This window comes from Mesoplodon mirus (assembly GCF_964341445.2).
Source record: "Mesoplodon mirus genome assembly, chromosome: 1".
NCBI classification, from domain to species: Eukaryota; Metazoa; Chordata; class Mammalia; order Artiodactyla; family Ziphiidae; genus Mesoplodon; species Mesoplodon mirus.
The window spans coordinates 13,115,503-13,135,955 of record NC_138976.1 but is presented as its reverse complement, the minus strand read 5'-3'; the positions used below and the strand labels follow the sequence as shown (position 1 = coordinate 13,135,955).

At 50.5% G+C, this 20,453-nt stretch overlaps 1 protein-coding gene across 12 annotated transcripts in view; it reads left to right on the top strand.

Moving 5' to 3' along the window:
* The window catches only part of DAB2IP (DAB2 interacting protein), a 196,951-nt gene that overhangs the window by 79,729 nt on the left and 96,769 nt on the right, over positions 1-20,453 (top strand). For all 12 annotated transcript variants that reach the window (XM_082625373.1, XM_082625372.1, XM_082625370.1 and 9 more), the window contains one exon: positions 13,107-13,210. In XM_082625373.1, the coding sequence (XP_082481499.1) occupies positions 13,107-13,210 (104 nt within the window). The remainder of the gene's footprint in view (positions 1-13,106; positions 13,211-20,453) is intronic.

Genomic DNA, 20,453 nt, shown 5'->3' with positions numbered 1-20,453 from the left:
TCCACGTCCCCTCTGAGGAATTCTTGTGCCCCCACCAAATGCTCTACGTTGAGGATTCCCAGGGCGGGGAGGTGCCCTGGACCCCAGCCCTCCACAGTCATTTCCATGCCTCTCTCCCAGCAGACCCCACCCCCGAAACAGTGGGCAACCTCCATTGACTCTGAACCACGTCCTGCACTTAAAGACAGCTTGAACTCTGATCCTGATTCCTTTTGAGAGATAGCAGATTATCGCAGTTCCGTAGGTTCAAGACTTCTTCCCTTCCCCACACCCAGCATCAGGGGACCAAAACATGCAGTCGAACTAGGCATCCCTTATCTCTTTCTGCCGTGTAGCGGGGCTGGGATGGCACCTGGAGATTCTACGTAGAGAGAGGCCAAGGGCAGGGAGGACACTCAGCCTTCCGGGGGACTTGGGGCCTGTTATCCTCTCACTTATCTCTCCATGGAGGCGCCTTCCCATCCTGGGGCAGCCCTTCGATTCAGAGCTCTCCAGGCTCGAATCCTGCCTTCTGCATTTCTTAGCCGTGTGGTCATCGTCCTTTCAGCTGATGTTTCTGAACCTCAGTTTCTTCCTGTTAAAGTTGAAGCTGATGTTTCCTACTTTAGGAGTCAGCTTGAGGATAAATATACACGTACGGTGCAGTCCCGGTCTCTCTTAGATCTGTTTCTCCACATTTCCTGGTGGTTCATTTTTATTACATACAAATATCCAGTTGTTCTGCTGCTAAATTTGTTGAAAAAACTATCTTTTCCACCACCAATTTATCTTTGTACTTTTTTCGAAAAATCGATTGACCACATGTATGTGGGACTATTTGTGGACTCTTTTTTCTGTTCCATTGATCTATATGTCTATCCTTTTGCTAATATCACACTATCTTGATTACTTTAGTTACATTTCAAGACTATAAAGTATGTCTTGAAACCAAGTAATATAAGTCCCCCAACCTGTTTCTGCTTTCTCCAGATTGGTTGGCTCTTTTAGATCCTTTGCTTTGCCATCTAAATGTACAATTGAGCCTGCCAGTGTCTTTAAAACGCCTGTAGGATTTTGACTAGAATTGCATTGAATCTATAGATCAGTTTGGGGAGAAATGCCATCTTAACAAGACTGAGTCTTCCCAGTCCTTCAAAGTGGTGTGTCTTTCTGTTTATTTAGATTTTCTTTAATGTCTCTCAGCAATATTTTTAAAGTTATTAGCCTTGTACTCGTTTTGTTAAATTTATTCCTAAGTATTTTTGATACTCTTTGTTAATAACTATGAAGGGTGGAGATGTTACCCTACTTGCTAACTAGCAACCTAGCCTGATAGAGTTTCCCGGGTGCCGGCAGAAGACACGAGACTCGTGGGTCAGAGACAAAGGACTCTATGACTCATGACCGGTAGCATGAACTTCATGTTTGCATCAATTTTCTTTCCCTCCAAGTTCCTAGGGCAGTCGCAGGTGTTTTTGTAGAACATAAAACAGTCTGCTCTTTTGTTTTGTCAAATTATAGCTTCATGTTCCTTATAGGACCTAATGTACAATCTATGCGTCAACTGTTCCTCAAGCTAAATATTACACAAAGAGCTGAAATTCAGTTTGCTTTAGTATTAAATCATTAAATTAGAAACTTGGAGATTATTTATTTATTGAAGTATAGTTGATTTACAATGTTCTGTTAGTTTCTGCTGTACAGCAAAGTGATTCAGTTATATATATATATTTATTCTTTTTCATATTCTTTTCCATTATGGTTTATTGCAGGATATTGAACTTAGTTCCCTGTGCTATACAGTAGGACCTTGTTATTTAGAGATAATTTAAAATTTGAATTCCAAGCTGTCAAATACAGAAAGGTAAAGAGAGTTTTAAAGTTATACATAAAAAATCAGTATGTATACACTTAAAACTTTATGCCTATTTTAAGTTGTTGGAAAACTATAAGACTGTTGTATAGCCACGTTGTTCTAATTTAATAGTGTCTTTGTTTCTGAGGAAAACAGAGCAACTTCTACACAGTCTATTATGCTTTTATAAACTGTTTAAAGGTACTTTTCTATTGTCATTTTAAAAAATAAAGTGCTGGGGCTTCCCTGGTGGCGCAGTGGTTGAGAGTCCGCCTGCCGATGCGGGGGACATGGGTTCGTGCCCTGGTCCGGGAAGATCCCACATGCCATGGAGTGGCTGGGCCCGTGAGCCATGGCCGCTGGGCCTGCGCGTCGGGAGCCTGTGCTCCGCAGCGGGAGGGGCCACAATGGTGGGAGGCCCGTGCACCGCAAAAATAAATAAATAAATAAATAAATAAATAAAGTGCTAATTCCAGCTCTCACGCCGAAAAAAAAATAATATAGTTTTTGAACAAACACTGAGTCCTGAGGTGGAATTTTGGGGTAAAAAGAAATCATTTATATTTTCTGCATGAAATGAAAAATGAGTGAATTTAATTCTATGCCTGAATATTTAGGGTTTGATAATCATGACTCTCTGTGGCGTGCTGTCGTTGGAGCTTATATACCCTAAAGAAGTTTTAGTAATGTATTTAGTATCTATACTAAGGATAAATACACAGCGTGTGGAGTGACTATCCAAAGATAAAATATTCTCTATATACAGATGTGAAAACATCTCTAAACTACATTATAAAATAACCAAGAAAGGTACCATATACTTTTGTGGTTTTCCAACCCTTTTACATATGTTGATTGATAACAAGTGCATTGTAGAGAAAGAAAGAAGTTTACATTATATAGGGTCATGAATACTATGTTTCCCAAAGGAAGCTTTTCTCCTTTTAAGGCAGCCATCGATTTGGAAAAGGGACCTTGAGAGTCCCCAGTCCTGGATCAGCCAATGGTGTGATGTCACTACCCCTCCATTTTTACTAGAATAAGTTGAACCTTGATCAGTGAGTGTATTGGCTTCCTATTGCTACTGGAACAAACTACTGTAAATTTAGTGTCTTAGAACACACAGACTTCTAATCTTACAGTTCTCAGGGTCAGAAGTCTGAAATCAGTTTCTCTGGGTTACAACCAAGGTGTCGGCAGGACTGCATTCTCCCTGGGGGCTCTAGGGGAGAATCAGTTTCCTTGCCTCTTGCAGCTTCTAGAAGCTGCCTTGACCCATGGCCCCACCTCACTCCCACCTCTGCTTCCATCACCACATCGCCTTCCCTGTCTTCTCTGATGCTCCTGTCTCTGTCTTATAAGGACTCTTGTGATTACATTGGGCCCTCCCAGGTACTCTGAAATAATCTCCCCATCTCGAGATCCTTAATCACATCTTTGAAGTCCCTTTTGACATTGAAGGTAACATATTCATGGATTCTAGGATCAGGATGGGCTCTTTGGGGGCCATTATTCCGTCTGCCACAGGCAGGTAAGGTTTACTAACCTCTAAGAACCACGTCGCGTCCTTCTTCCAAAGACGGATGGGGGGCTTCCCTGCTGGCGCAGTGCTAAAGAATCTGCCTGCCCACTCAGGGCACACGGGTTCGAGCCCTGGTTCAAGAAGATCCCACATGCGTGGAGCAACTAAGCCCGTGCTCCACCACTACTGAGCCTGCACGCCACAACAACTGAGCCCGCGTGCCACAACTACTGAAGCCCGCCCAACTAGAGCCTGTGCTCTGCAACAAGAGAAGCCATGGTAATGAGAAGTCTACGCACTGCAACGAAGAGTAGCCCCCGCCCGCTGCCACTAGAGAAAGCCCACGCGCAGCAACGAAGACCCAATGCAGCCAAAAATAAATAAAATAAAAACTAAAGATGGATGGCCAAAGTTTGAACTGGAAAAAGTGTGTGTAGGAGACCTACCAACATATCAGTGCACTACTTTGGCAAACTCACTCTTCATTTGGCTAACTGTTAAGAGCAGATAAGAACAGTACACATGTGCTTCACACACACACACGCGCACAGATACACAGTGGCATCAGCTGGACTGCCATGTCTGCAAAGTTCTAACACTCTGAAGGTTCCTTGACCTGCTGCCATGGTGATCTTACCTTTGGCTCTTCCTGCAGTTCATCCGGCCACTCCTGCAGTGGGGGGCGTGGGGAAGTTGGGACACCAGTTCATTGGCAGGTTTACGCTTGGGGAACTTCGTTCCCTCACCCACGAGTTTGTTTCTAAATCTAATTTTTGGACTTTCCTGATCCACTTTCTCTAACTGGTCATTTGGGCTGCTGTTGATTTCAATGTCATTTGTTTTGTTTTCTGATTTTTTTTTTTCTCTTGCTTCTTTTCCTTTTTCCTATTCAGATGTATTCAGAGGGTACAATTTGTACTGAATCATCATACCACCTATTTCTAGTTTAATTTTACTATTAGTTTTATAGTAAAAGGCTGAATTATTCTTCATTCAGCAAGTGGTACGGTTCCCACCCGTAGCCCATCCCATTCTCCAAAGAGTATCTCTGATACTTTGTTTTTGAGTGCTGTTTATGATATTGTTCTATGTAAGTGCACACACATACAAACAGAAAGTAAAACATCATATTAGTTTAATCATGTAGACAGCAAATGTATTTCAGTCTAAAGAGCCCATGGTAAGCCTTTGCAGTGGTGTTTATATTTCTGTGCCTCTTGCCTCTAGATTGCTGGCCATTCTCTCTACTCAGGGAACATTGGATATGAATACATTTCTGCAGTTAGTTTCTCGGGATGGAAAATCTCAATTGTTTACACACAGATATGATTCCATGTATTTCAAATAGGCTATTTATTAACTTTTCATTCTGAAATTTTTACAGATATGTAGGCAGTTGCAAAACCAGTACAGAGAGGCTTCTGTGCATCCTTCACCCAGTTTCCCCTGGTAGTTACATCTCATGTAACCAGTACAATGTCCTCCAGCCAAAGACCCACCAGGAACACACCTCCAGCTGAACAAGTTGGGTTTATTACTTATTGCAGTGATGGAGAACACACACTGTGGGGAACCACGGGACATCTCAGAGTGTGGTAGAGAGAACCTACTCTAGGATTTGGGCTTTGGTTGGGTGATTTGGGGGACGTCTAAGGAAGTGGGGTTCACTCTTGATTGGCTGCTCTCAGAAAGCGGGGGCAATTCTGTGATGGGGTATCTCAAATCTTATCTCCAGGGAGAAGAGGCAGCACAAGGATAAAGCTGTCATCGGTAAAGAAGCAGCAGACACTCATTTTCGCCAAGGTGGGGAGATTTTTGGTATTTTGTGGGTGGCGCAGTGACCTGACTTTTGTCAGTAGCTTAGACGAAATGATAAAGTGGACTTGTTTTGCCTCATTTATCATGGTAGCCTTGTCTGAGGTTGGTATCCTGTGAGGTTGTTTATGTCCAAAAGGAGAATAACATGGCAGAGCTGTGAATGCCAGGTCAGCTTCTGGATGTCAGTGTCTGCTTTCCTCCTTCCTCTCTCATCTTTTGTGCACATTGGTACGATGCCTGTGTATAACTCTCTGCCATTTCAGCACATGTGTAAATTTGTGTAACCACCACTGCAATCAAGACACAAGACTATTCTATCACCATAAAGATCTCCCTCTTGTGCTGCCCTTTTATGGTTACACCCACCTACCTGCCCCCCACCATCCCTAACTCCTGGCAACCACCAATTGGTTTTGCATCTTTATGACTTTACCGCTTTGAGAATGCCATATAAATGGGATCATGCACCATGTGACCTTTTGACATTGGCTTTTTGCACCAAGCATGTTGCTCTGGAGATCCATCCAAGTTGTTGTGTATTTCAATAGTGCATTCCTTTTTCATTGCAGAGTAGTATTCCATGGCATGTGTATTAGTTTCCTATTGCTGCCATAGCAAGTTAAAACTTAGCAGCTTCAGACTTCCCCGCTGGCTCAGCGGTTAAAAATCCGCCTGCCAATGCAGGGGACATAGGTTCGATCCCTGGACAGGGAAGATCCCACACGCCACAGAGCAACTAAGCCCGTGCACCACAACTACTGAGCCTGCATGCCACAATAACTGCAGCCTGCATGCCTAGAGCCCATGCTCTGCAACAAGAGAAGCCACCGCAGTGAGAAGCCAGTGCAGCACAACAAAGAGTAGACCCCGCTCGCCGCAACTAGAGAAAGCCCGCACGCAGCAACAAAGACCCAACACAGCCAAAAATAAATAAGTTAAAACAAAAACAAAACAAAAACCACTTAGCTTTAACAACAGATTTGTCATCTTACAGTTCTGTAGGTCGGAAGTCTGGTGTGGGTCTTGAGGGACTAAGATCAAAGTATTAGTAGGCTGCATTGCTTTCTGAAGGCTCTAGGGAAAACTCCATTTCATTGCCCATTCCTTGCTGGCAGAATTCAGTTCCCTGTGGTTGTAGGACTGAGGTTCCTATTTTCTTGCTGGCTGTCAGCTGAGGGATGTTCCCAGTTTCTAAGTAGAGGTCTTGGCTCGTGACCCCATTCTTCCATCATTCCTCTCATGCTTAGAATCTCTCTTGTTTCTTCTTGCATCACTGAATCCCTCAGAGCCATCCTTTTGCATATTTAAGATTATCCCCAACTGGAAATCCAGGATACACTTTCATCAAGTCCTTAACCTTAATCACATTTGCAGAGTTTCTTTTACCATATGAAATGTCTTCACAGGTTCTGGGACTTAGGGTAGACTTCTTTGGAGGGAACATTATTCTGCTTCACACACTCTGGATGTACCACGGTTTAACCATTCACCTACTGAAGGACGTTTTGGTTATTTCCAGTTTTTGGCTATTACAAATAAAGCTGTTGTGAACATTCTTGTTAAAAAAAAAAAAAGTATAAGTGGATTGCACTCTGTTTCCTTTTGCAATGTACTTTTTTCACTCAGCCTCTTATTTCTGAGTTTGATTCAGGCTGATCTTATAGAACTGGGTCCTTTGTAGGGGTCCGTGGACATTGCCCCCTGGAGTCCTACCCTACTCCATGGAATGACTGCCCCAAGGAGTCATCCACTGGGGCATCCACTCCCCTGCTGGTGGACATTTAGGTGGCTTCCCACATTCTGCTACTGCGAACAGTTGTGCAGTGGACATCTCTGTGCAGATCTTCATGTGCAAGTCTGAAGCACTTTTCTAGACTGGACATGTGGGAGGGGAATTTCCGGTCTTAGAGTATATGTGTGTGTGTGTGTGTGTGTCAGTTTCAACTAGCTCTATTCTAATTGTCCTCAAATTCTTTTCTTTCCACCAGCAGTGAAGACAGACTTTCCCACATCCCTGTCAACATTTGGGGTCCTTGTTCTTTTTCATTTTTGAATCCCTGAAAGGTGTGAAATGACATCTGGTAGTTTTAATTTGCATCTTCCTGATCACTGTTGAGGTCCAGCACACACATACACCCCTGCCTTGCACCTCTTCTTTCTATAGTACTGACTTCTTTTCTCCTGCTGCCAGTATTAGAGGTTGCTGCCTTGACCTGTTTTTTTGTTTTTTTTTTTTTTTTTTTTTTGCGGTACGTGGGCCTCTCACTGTCGTGGCCTCTCCCATTGCGGAGCACGGGCTCCGGACACGCAGGCTCAACGGCCATGGCTCATGGGCCAAGCCGCTCCGCAGCATGTGGGATCCTCCCAGACCGGAGCACGAACCCGTGTCCCCTGCATCGGCAGGCGGACTCTCAACCACTGCGCCACCAGGGAAGCCCCTTCGACCTGTTTTTAAGCAGTAAGATCTGGGCGGTGCAACCCGACAACTGAAATTTGGTGTCTTGTCTGAAATTACAGGATGTTCCTCAGGCCTCCGTGTTTCCATGGGAACAAGTAACAGTCAACCTTCATGATTAGGAGGTATCCATGGCAACCAAGCCAGCAGCATTTGAATGAAACCAATTTTATTTATTTTTTTTTGCAAACACATGAAGGTTAAAATGCGTTTCTCCGCCTATGTCTTCCAAGAATAGGAAGGCAGCCTGGTCTGCCTGGTGAAACAGAGACTCTTGACCTCCTGCTGGAAAGGGGATGCAGGATCAGCTGGTCCTGTGACCTAATTTTGTAGACTGGAAGCCCGAGAGGTCATGTGGAGGTCACACAGTGAGTCTGAGCTGAGGGAAGACGCCTGAACCAGTGCTCCGAGGTCTGGAGGAGACTCGGAGGTTGGCCGGTTCGCCCTTCCTGGGGTCTGTTCCTGGGGATGCCACCTTCATCCTGCGAGATGTTAGCAAACTCACTCAACTTCTCTGGGGTCCTGCTAATACCAGTTGTGTTGCTCAGAGCTCGGTGCGGGGCCTGAGCCCAAGCATCCCAGTGTCTGCTTCCTCAAATTAGAAAAGACTTGCTACTAAGTCAAAGGCCAAAGGCAGCTGTGTTTTTAGAGGCAGAGATAGAACTCAGGGGGTCAGCTTTCCGTCTTCTTTGCCTTTGTAAAATAAGGAGCGGGTTTTTTTTCCATTTCCTTTTTTTTAGGTGGTGGGGAATAGAGACAGTCACTGCTCTTACTTCCTGACTCACTGGATTGATGATAAGTTATGAGCCTGGGGATGGGAAGGGGCTGGCCTGGAGTCACACAGCAGAGTCAAGGTTAAGTCGAGTATCCTGGTCCCAGCCTGGTGCTCCTCCCGCTACCCCATGCTCCAGGCATCCTCGGCCTTCTCTGAGCCCCTCTAAGTGTGGGTTTGGGGGGAACAGTTTCAGCACATACTCTTGCTTCTTACCTGGGGGAACTTTAGAGGAAGTCACTTTTCCCTCTTAGAACCTCAATTTACTTATCTGGAAAGTGGAGCTCCCCATAGCTGTCTAAGTTGTGAGGTGGGGATGATATTTGAATGTGTCTCAATGGGGGCAGTATTGCCCCTAAGTGGACAAAAAAATTGATTCTAGGAAGGGGAGGTGAAAAAGCCTCATTCTTTTTCTGTATAAAGCCTAATATACATACAGGACAAAAAGATACTTACTGTATATCTATGGTTTAAGAATTTTGTTGAGGGGAAACTAGGAAATGAAAAAGACTCCTTAGGGGGAATGAATAAAAGGTAGAGAAACACCGGTCCGTACCCCAGCGAACCACGTGGTTATTATTACTAACTTTGTGTTTGGAGCTTGTGTTGGCTGCTGGCTTCTGGGGGGAGCTGTTTGGGGTGTAGGGTCAGAAGAGAGCCTGACCCGGCCCGGACTCTGCCCCTGTGGTTCAGCGTGATCTCCAGGCATGTCACAGCTTCCCATCCATATGTAAAGGGGGTTCCGCCAGCTCCGTGAGTGGGGCCTGGTTCTCAGGCAGCCAAGATCCCGCCTGGTGGATCCGTGGGGGTCCAGCAGGAAGCAGATGGCGCTTACACGAGGATGATTTGAGGTGTGGGCGGGTGTGGGGAGCCATGAAGAGGAGTGCAGGACCCCAGAGCTACTGACAGCTGGGGCTGGTCCACTGAGGCTGGCAGGAGGGGAGGGAAGCATGGCTGCTGGGAGACGAGAGTGCAGGAGACCTGATGGTAGTCCGTGGTAGTCGGGAGCTTTGGTGGAGAGAGGCAGCTGACCCAGGCGACTCCTCCCTCCCCTGATCTCCTGCCAGGGCTCCCCATTGGCCAAACCCCATGGAAGCCGGAAGGCCCAGAAGCCAGGTTGGTGGTCTACACCCTGGGGCGGGAGGCGGGGTGGAGAAGGATGGAGAATGGAACTGGGGCTAAGCGGAAGCTGTCCGGAAAGGTGCCTAGATTCCTCTTCCTCTGGCGTGCAGGAGGAAGGGTGGACCCCTACCCCATCCATCCTGCCCTACAGCCCCCTTGCTGGGTTTCTGCCTTCTGATGCAGATGGGGTGTAGCCTGGGCTTTGTTTCTTTTTTTTAAATTTTGAGCAAAAATCAATTTGAATTGTGCAGTGCCAAACTGGAAGTGGTTAGAGATGCTCCCCAGGGTGTCTGAATTGAAGTTTAGGGCTACTTTGGGAGCACCCACGAGGGTCTTTGCTATCTGTCTACTGGGTTAGGAGCTAGTGGATAAGTTCCTTTCCTCTAGTCTCAGCTTCCTCATCTATAAAATGGTGGTTGGACCACGCAACCTCTGAGCGCCTCCTGCTCAGACCCAGCAGGCAATGGCCGTGATCTGTACAGGCTGTGGTAACATCAGTCTTTTTTATTTTTGAAAAAATATTTATTTATTTATTTATTATTTTTGGCTGTGTTGGGTCTTTGTTTCTGTGTGAGGGCTTTCTCTAGTTGCGGCGAGCGGGGGTCTCTCACTGTCGCGGCCTCTCTTGTTGAGGAGCACAGGCTCCAGACGTGCAGGCTCAGTAGTTGTGGTGCAAGGGCTTAGTTGCTCCATGGCATGTGGGATTTTCCCAGACCAGGGCTCGAACCCATGTCCCCTGCACTGGCAGGCAGATTCTCAACCACTGCGCCACCAGGGAAGTCCTGGAACATCAGTCTTTTTTTTTTTTTTTTTTTTTTGCGGTACGCGGGCCTCTCACTCTTGTGGCCTCTCCCGTTGCAGAGCACAGGCTCCGGACGCGCAGGCTCAGCGGCCATGGCTCACGGGCCCAGCTGCTCCGCGGCACGTGGGATCTTCCCAGACCGGGGCACGAACCCCCATCCCCTGCATCAGCAGGTGGACTCTCAACCACTGCACCACCAGGGAAGCCTGGAACATCAGTCTTGATCTTAGAGAGGAAGCAGCCTCGCTGGGCTCCTTGTGTCCTACCAGGTGCCTCTGTGTGTCTCTTGCCTAGAGGTGTGAAGGCACATCTGCCCAGGAAGGGGCAGTGAAGCTGTGGCCAGGTGTGTGCGTGTGTCAGGGAGAGGGGGTAGTTCCTGAGAGGCTTCTGGAGGCTGAGGGCAGTGTCGCACATGTGGGTGGGACACAGTGGTTAGTTATGGAGGACCCCCAGGTGGAGGTGATGGTGGGTACTGGGGGTGGGGAGATGAAGGCAGACTGGGGGGCGCAGGAAGAGACTTCCTGGGGAAATCTCCAAAAAGAGTGGGTCTCCCCTAGTGTGTGACTAGCAGACACCGTAGAGGGGGAGCGGAGTGAGGAAGGTTCTAAGTAGGAAGCGCCACGAGGGAAGCAGAGAGGCCCTAAGACATGGCAGTCACTGGGCTGAAGAGGAAGCTTTTCTAGAAGAGGTGGCCCCAGGGCTGCCTGGTGGGCAGCTGGGCCTGAACCCACCCCCACGGGTGGCCCACTTCCTCCAGTCCCAAAGTGGCTTTGCCTGCTTGCCCACCGGCCAGGGCTCAGCACTGGCCTGCCCTAGTGGGATGAGGGGCTCAGCTCTGTCCTTCCACACTTCTGAGGACCCCTGTGCAAGCCAGCTGCACGGAGAGAATGGACCGGAAAGTGTAGCGCGGCCCCCCGATAGCCCGATCTGCCTTCTGGGAAAACCTGCTCCTCGTCTGTCCTGTGTGTGTGCACATGTCCACACATCCACTCATGCACGTGTATCTGGGGGTGGATCCGAGTTGGTACGCATTGGAGTGTCTACATGGATGCGAACATGTGTGTGTGTATTCTGGGCGTGCGCCTCTGACTCTGCACCCTGGTGTGTTCACAGGTACCAGGGAAATCTCCACCCCATCCTTTTTCCCGTCTGTTTTCTTCCTTCTGAGTCAACAGGTCTTTCCCAAGCACCCCACACACGCCAGCCTCCGTGCAGGATGCTGGGGATGTGGAGATGCAGCCGGCTTAGGCGTGGGCATTAGGAGTTCCACCGTCAAGCAGAGGACACACACACACACACACACACACACACACACACACACACACACACACACAGTGCAAAGTGAGAGCGTAGATAGGCTACTCCACCCTCAAGCAGAGGACACACACGCGTGCACACACACTGTGCATGCAAAATGAGAGCGTAGGTAGGCTACCCTGGCCTGGCTGTTGCTACAGGAGCCCTAAGGGGGCTGAGAGCTGGGGGCGGAGGAGGTTACCAAGGGTTTCCTCCAGGGCGTGCTGGATGGGTCAGGCCGGGACGAGCAGGAAGGGGGGCTTCTGTGGGGGCCACAGCCCAAGCACTAGAAAAGAGGCAGCCAGTGCCAAGCCCGGCGTCGGGGAACCAGGGGGGAAAGCAGCCAGGTGGACTGACCTGGCTGTTTAAATGGGCGTGCTCAGGCCGTGGCTAAGAGTTTTGAATGAACGGTCGCCATTTAAAAATCAGAATATTTCATATTAAACTCCCCCCACCCCAGGTTTCCAGGTCCTCCTGAACCGTGGGAAGCTTTGGCTGCACTGAGCCCCCTGTTGCTATGCTGAAATAATCAGCTGGAGCCGAGCAGCTGGCCACTGCTACCCTTTACTCCGTTACCTGCCTGGCCCTTGCACTATTCGCAAGTTTAAAACCTCAGGGAGAGACAGTTCCAACTGGAAGCTAGAAATCATAGAGTCTCGTGTTTGAAGGGACTGTTTGTATACCTCCAGTAACAGGGAGCTCATTATCACACATCACAAGATGTGCGCCTTGAAGTGCGGGTTTTAGGAGACCTTTTTAAAAAAAAAGTTGTGGTAAATATATATGAAATATATACATGAAATTTACCATTTTAATCATTTTTAAGTGTACAACTCAGTGGTATTATGTACATTTACAAAGTTGTGCAACTATCACCACTGTCCATTTCTAAATCTTTCCCATCACTCCAAATAGAAACCCTGTACAATTAAGCAATAACTCCCCAAGCTCCCCTGTCCCTAGCCCCTGGTAACCTTTCTGTCTCTATGAATTTGCCTATTCTGGGTATTCTGTACAAGTGGAATTATACAATATTTGTCCTTTTGTGTCTGGCTTTTGTCACTCAGCATGTTTTCAAGGTTCATCCAGATTGCAGCATGTATCAGAACTTTCATTCTTTTAATGATGGAATTACCGTCCATTGTATGGAGCTACCACACTGTGTTTATCCATTCATCTGTTGATGGACACTTGGGTTGCTTCTACCTTTTTGGCTATTTTGAATAATGTTGCCATGGACATTTGCATACAAGTGTTTCTCTGTGTCTCTGTTTTCAGTTCTTTGGGGTATAGGAGTGGAATTGCTGGGTCATGTGGCCACTCAGTCTTTAACTTTTTGGGGAACCACTATCTGTTTTCCACAATGGTTGGACCATTTTATGGGGACCAGTTGTGTGTTGTCCTGGCCTGGACGGGAATGACAGGAGGGCCTGACTGGGTGGCCTAGATTGTCCATGCTCACCCTCTCTCTCCCTCTGTTGACAGAGTCGCCCCAAGAAAGGCCGGGCTCCCGGCGCAGCCTGCCGGGCAGCCTCTCGGAGAAGAGCCCCAGCATGGAGCCTGCAGCCGCTACGCCGTTCCGGGTCACGGTAACTATCTCTGCGTCACCACCGCCACCTGGCCTGGGGTGCTGCTCTGCGACCCCGCGGCCCCCCTTCCTGGAGCCTCACGGACCGGGAGAGCATCCAGCCTCCCTCGTTCTAGGTATCCGATCGCGCAGCTGCTCCCCTCTCTGTGGCTCAGCCCCATCCCGGGGGACCACTTGGGGGCCCCTTCTTGCGAGGGAGGGGCCAGACAGAGGACAGACAGTGCTGCAGGCCGTGGGGCCCAGAGCTGAGCTGGCCTGGGAAGGAAGAGGCTAGTGTTAGGTCGGATAAACGCACCCTCATGCGTGCGCACACACGCCACGCTTCCTTAGAAGGCACCCTTTTTGTTTCCACGTTTTAATATCTCTCGTATTACAGCCCGTGGTGTGTCATAATTTAATTGCTGTGTTTTTTTTTTCTTGGTGGCACATAAAATAATGCTGGATCTTACAATTGATGATGTCTTAGAACCAACAAAGGACAGTGTATATATCTTAGCTACTGATTCTTAGGAGTCCCACCAGCACACATTCTTTTATTTCAAACCTAAATGACGTAATGGAAACAGAATCCAGTGAGCCTTCACATCTGACTCTCCGTGTCCCCCTGGGTCCCCACCCTCCTCCTTCCACGCACCTGCAGTCTTACGTCCCTTTCCTGCCCCCATTCACGTGTTACCATGTGCCCCTCTGTCCATGCTCTGCCAGCTGCTGGAGAAGTAGACATGTTCTCTTCCCCTGGGAGCTCACAGTCTGTAGGGGAGGTGGCTACTTGACCATTTATTCATCCATTCATTCATTCAACCATTTTTTTTTTTTTTTTTTGCGGTACTTGGGCCTCTCACTGTTGTGGCCTCTCCTGTTGCGGAGCACAGGCTCCGGACGCGCAGGCTCAGCGGCCATGGCTCACGGGCCCAGCTGCTCCGCGGCATGTGGGATCTTCCTGGACTGGGGCACGAACCCGTGTCCCCTGCATCGGCAGGCGGACTCTCAACCACTGCGCCACCAGGGAAGCCCTCATTCAACCATTTTTTATGGCGTGCCTGCTGTGTGCCAGCTACCATTCTTTGCACTGGGGCTAAGTGGGAGGAGCTGGCCAAGAGAGTACCAGGTGGATAAAGCCCTTTGACCTTATGGGCTGACATTCTTGTGTTGGAGCTATGTGCTGTGAAGGAGAAAAGTAGACTGATAGGGAAAACCAGGAGAGCTTCCTTGAGGTCGTGTGGTGGGGAAGTGGTAGTTGAGCTGAAGTCCAAGGGATGAGAAGCTAGCCCTTTGGGGCTCCGGGGAAAGAAGTGTTTTTTTTTTTTTTTTGCGGTACGCGGGCCTCTCACTGTTGTGGCCTCTCCCGCTGCGGAGCACAGCCTCCGAATGCGCAGGCTCAGCGGCCATGGCTCACGGGCCCAGCCGCTCCGCGGCATGTGGGATCTTCCCAAACCGGGGCACGAACCCGTGTCCCCTGCATCGGCAGGCGGACTCTCAACCACTGCGCCACCAGGGAAGCCCGGAAAGAAGGTTTTGATGGAGAGAACAGAGAGGGCACAGGCCTGGCTGTTGCCATACAGTGTGATATGGGGGTTCCAGGTGAGGTGAGAGTGGGCTGGGACAGGTGTTCCCTGGGAACACCTTTGAGCTGGGTCTTGAAGGGCTCCTTAGAAATTGGGCAGGCAGCGACAGAGAGGGAGTTCCAGGTAAGGGGAACAGCAGTTGCAAAAACATGGAGGCAGGCATGGAAGCACACTAGAAATTGATGTGTTTGTGGAATGGTGAAATGCTTGTTGGGACTGGAGATGAGGGGTCTGGAGGTCAGGGTAGGAGGTGAGGCTGGGAAGGTGGGCCAGGTCCGGGTCAGGTGGCGCCTCAAGTCCTCAGCTAACGGGATGGGGCTTTCCCCAGGGTCACTGATTCTCCTGCTTTCTGTGTGTCATAAAAATGCTCTCAAAATAAGATCCCTGGGCCCCCTCAAGATTTCAGTGCAGTGGGCCAGGGGCAGAGCCAGGATATCTGCATTTTTTTTTTTTTTTTTTTTTTTTGCGGTTGTGGCCTCTCCCGTTGCGGAGCACAGGCTCTGGACGCGCAGGCCCAGCGGCCATGGCCCACGGGCCCAGCCGCTCCGCGGCATGTGGGATCCTCCCCTACTGGGGCACAAACCCGCGTCCCCTGCATCAGCAGGCGGACTCTCAACCACTGCGCCACCAGGAAAGCCCGGATATCTGCATTTTTAACAAGCTCATAAAAGAGGTAGTTCTGAGCCCTAGGCTCTGGGTCAGATCAGCCTCCAGGCAGTGAGGAGGAGAAGGACACCTGTGCTGAGGAAGGATTCCTGGTCACCTCCCTGGGTGAGACCAGGGCCCTTGGGAGATGGTCTCCAGCTGTGGGGAGGATCAGGAGGCTGGCACCTGAGAGACCCTGATCGAATCAGCTGGCGCAGAGGCCAAGTCCTGCCCTTCCTGGACCCCCAGGGCCACAGGCACCAGGGCTGAGCCTTCAGGATGCCTTAGGGAACGATGACCGATCATAATGTAGCCCCCTGTACTATGTTCACGGTCTTATCTATTTGATCTCTTTTAAACCTTGAGACAACCCTGAAGCTGATACTTTTATCACCCCATTTTACAGATGAGAAAACTGAGGCCCAGAGAGGTGAAGTCCCTCACCCGAGCTCCAAGTGCTCATAATGGTGGAGCCAAGATTTGGACTCAGGTCTCCCTGACCCTAGCACAGGAGCGTGTTGCACCCCTCTGGCTGGACTAGAACCAGAGGGGGGGACCCTTCCCCCACACCCTCCCAGAACCCCCTCAGCATCACTTTTTACCCGCTTCCCTTTCTTTTGCTGCTCTAATAGGTGTATCATCACACCTCGAGATTGCTATAATTTGCAGTTCTTTAATTGCCAGCTAGGCTTGGCTTTTTTTCTGTAGTGTTGTCTTCACTACGTTTCCTGGTGTGGAAACCACCTGTGGCTTAGAGCCAGAGCCAGAGCCAGCCTTCTGAGCCACCAGGCCCCCGACTCACAGTCCCGTGAGATTAGGGTCTGCAGGATGGAAAGTGTGTTCAGCCGTCATTTTACCCACTTCTCACAGCAACCCCGAGGGAGGTACCATTAGTGTCTACCAGTCACAGATGAGGGAACTGAGGCTCAGAGAGGTGAAGTTGTTTGCCTGGTGTCACACAGCTCTTGAGTGACAGAGCCTGGCATGGATACTAGGATGGCCGGACATTTATTTCTTGTGTCCTTTTGCTCAGCACCTTGTCCTTTTCTGTGTGCAGCAGTTAAGGAAAGGGGCGAGAGTCGAATTTCTATCCTGGGCTGGTGCTCAGAGCTGTGGGGGACTAGGGAGCTCAGAGGTGGGGATCTGGGTTCAAATCCCGGCTCTTGCATGACCTGTGTGACCTCGTTAGTCACTCAACCTGTCTGAGACATGTGTGCTCATCAGTAAAGGGCAGGGAATGATTGCCCTGCCTTGAAGGACTTGGTGGACCTTTGTGTGTACACACCAGCCCAGGTCTGACCCATGGTAGATGCTTACCCCGTGAAATCCACCATTATCATCTGAATTGCATTTCCTCTTTTGGCTCCAGGACAGTAAAGATCTGGGCAGGGTTGGGTTGGAGGGCAGAGGACTGGGTGCTTGGGGGAAGGTCAGAGGTGCGCCTGACCTGGGCCTTAGGGACAGGCTTGACACGGACCCTGTGCAGGCCCAGAAGTACACCCTCTCCCCTGCAGCCTGAACTTGCACTTGCCCCCATGTGCTCCCACAAGCCAGATCCTCAGGCGCTCGCTGACTGCTGCTCTGTGTAGCCCCCTGAAGGAACGCAGGGAACATGGTTTTGCCTGAAGGAGGCAGGGGAGATGTCACAGAATGTACTTAAATAACTGTCGTCTTCGCCGCCATTTCAAACCAGGGTGACGAGATGTCACCACCTCTCACAGCGGTGCCCCTTGGCAGTGATGTAGTTTAATGGAGAATCCCCGTCAGGGTCTGTAGGACTCACTCTATCCACCTCCTTCATGCAGACTGAGGCCCAGGAGGGGCCAGACTTGACCAGGTCGCCACTCAGCTGGGAGGGCTTCTGAGTCTGGGCTGTTTGCACCCTCACATGCGGCCTTTACCCCTTTTGTGAGTCAGCCTGGGACCGCAGTCACCCCACAGGGCATCGGGCTCAGTGCTGCTCCCACCTCTGCCTCTTGGAGACCATGGGACCCTAGGAGAGCCTCAGTTTACCCTTCGGTAAAAGGTGGGGAGTGACTTCGAGTTTTGAGCATACAGTAGGCGCTTAAACACTTTGATGCGGTATCTAAGGGAATGAGCCATAAAGTCCACAGACCTGGGGCTGAGTGAGCCTCATGCCAGCTTTGTGACCTGGGCAAGATAAGGAACCTTTTGCCTACCTGGCACAACTTCCTTCTACCTACAGGTGGAGTTGGGGGGTGGGGGAGTGGTTCCCCCGGGCCACTGGGTGCTGGCAGGCCTAGTGCGGGCACCCTGAGAGCTGTGGGGGCCCCTGGATGAGGGCAGGATGGGGAAGGAGCTGGGAGCAGGCGACCAAAGGGACCTCCCGCCCATCTCCAGCCTTCAGCTCTTGGGCTCCAAAGAGATGGCGAGGCTGAGATTCGAACCCATGTCTGTCTTCTCTGCAGCCAGCAGGAAATCCTGGAAGTGAGAGAGGGTCAGAGGTAGGGGAGGCAGGCAGGCAGCAAGCTGGGGGCCTGGATCTGCACAGACTGTCAGGCTGGGTCCAGGGGCTCTGCATGGACCCATCCCTCTTCTTGAAGCCCAGGGACCCTTAGCAGCAGCAGGCTGCCCCCTCTCACCTGCCACCCCGTGTTCCGAGGAATTCACAGTCTGATTTGGGAGTTAAGGAGCTGGTGACTGTTACCGGTCCCCTCAGCCCGCCGCCCTCCCCAGACCCAACCTCCCCTGGTGTGGGCTTCCTCCCTCCTTCCTCCCTCCTTCCTCTGCCCCCGGCCCCTCCCATCGACCTTGAGGAGAGCTGTCAGGGCCTGGGTGTGGGAGGTGGCAGAGGCTCTGGGAAACTTGACAGCCAATTGATTCTTCCTCAGGAAGTTGAAAGTGAAGAGTTGTGTTTGAAGGTTTAGCTGAAATTAGGTCTCAGGGCTATTTTTTGCGAGTTGGAGAAGGAGAAGTGTCAGGGAGGGGAAGGCCCAGGGGGCTGGCGGAAGCTGCAGATAAACTCAGTACCAGTTGATTGCAGATGTTTCTAGAAGCGGGTCTCAGTTACTTTCAACCACCCACTTTTACTGGATGCTCAATTGTGTGCACCCTAGGTGGTCCTGAAGCTGTGACGGAGGTGTGCCTGGGGTTCTGTGAGAACCCAGAACAAGTGACAGTTACCTCTCACTGGCAAGGGTAGCGAAAAATTCCTAGAGGAGGATCTTTGGGGCTGGGCTTTGAGGGATGTGTAGGAGTTTGTCAGGAGCAAAGGGAGAAGAGTGGGATCTAACAAAATAGGAACAAGCCAATGGCCCTGTGTGATTAGATATGATGCTGAATGAGTTGAAGACATGACGGAGAGGAGCCTAGACAGAAAAGTGAGTGGGTGAGGCCTTTGGACTTATCGCTACAGGACACAGGAGTCAGAGGGGATGATGAGCGAGAGTGGAGTGGGCAGGAGATCTCTGGGATGTGGACCTTAGGTTTCCCCAGCTGCTCACCCCTCTTCCTGCTCCTGTGGCTTCCCCAAACCCTCCCCACATTTCAGCTGTCTTTCTTTCTCTCACATACACAGAAACAGGTACATGACCACAAACATACAGGACTGTGGGTGACTGCCTCAACACCACTGTGGAAAGGCTGTTGGAAATTAACTGGTCCAAACCTTCCTTCTCCAGAGGAAGGACTGAGGCTCAGAGAGGGCAGGGTCCTTTCCCAAGGTCACACAGCATGTCTGGAGCAGGGCCTGGAATTGAGCCCAGGTCTCTCCATTGCTGTCCTGTGCCCCTTATGCCTTGCTCCCTCCTGCCCTCATTTCCCTGCAGCTCAGTCCTTCTCCCCACCCCCATCACGCTTCCTGGGAGGAGGGGGCTGAAGGGAATGGACATGTGTGGGTCCAACTACCCATAGAGGCCCCTGATGTCTCGTCAGCACACTGCCACCTCCTGGTCTGCCTCTCTGCCCCCATTAGTAGCCCTTGTCGGCTAAGGTGACTCCTGTTGGGCATGGGGATGGTGGACAGAAAAGCTGGTCAGACTTCCAGATCACATGAGCCTGCTCTGTCACTGCACAGATGGGGAAACTGAGGCCCAGAGAAGGTAGGTTTGCCTGGAATACCTGCTGGGCCTCCCTCTACCACTCCAGGCTTCTACTGCCCATCCCAAATGCACATTTATTTATTTATTTATTTATTTTTTATTTTTTGCGGTACGCGGGCCTCTCACTGTTGTGACCTCTCCCGTTGCGGAGCACAGGCTCCGGATGCGCAGGCTTAGCAGCCATAGCTCACGGGCCCAGCCGCTCCGCGGCATGTGGGATCTTCCCGGACTGGGGCACAAACCCGTGTCCCCTGCATCGGCAGGCGGACTCTCAACCACTGCGCCACCAGGGAAGCCCCCAAATGCACATTTACATGGGCCACATCTATGGCTGTGGCCCACAGACTGGTGGAGAGATGTCAATCACGCAGTGTGGCAGACTGGCGGGCAGGAGTGCTGGACCCCAGATTGGGTGCCCCAGTTTCCTCCTCGTAGTACCAGGAATTTGCCTGTGAGGCCGATGTCCCTTGCTCTGTTGAGCCTCCTGAGCTGGAGTCTCCCAACCCAGTGTCTGGCCATTGTTCTGCAGATGAGAGGGTTGGTGGGGAGAGCTTGCCCCATACCCTCAGCCCTCCTCCTCCCCTGCCTTTCATGGAGCCTAATTGTTATTAAACTGTTTAAACCCCAAAGGCAAATTACTATCATTTTGTCCTGTGTCCATTTGGTCTGTGTCTGCCTTCTGTGGGGAGAGGCCCCCTTTCCCGCAGCAGGAAAGTAGGAGATGGGAACCTTGTCACAGACAGCCCAGGGTGGCCAGGGCTGGCCTGAACGGTGTGCAGGGTGTGCAGGGCGGGAGCATGGGGCCAGGGGCTATTTGGCGCCTCCTGCATTGAGGCCAGGCCAGCATCGGAGGCCTGGGACTGAGGGCAGGCTGTGGTATTTGGTAGGGTTGGGAGGCTGCCTGCTCCATTAATAAACATGAAGGTGGTTTCATTAGCTTAGTTTTACAGATTAGGAAAGCAAGGTTCAGGGA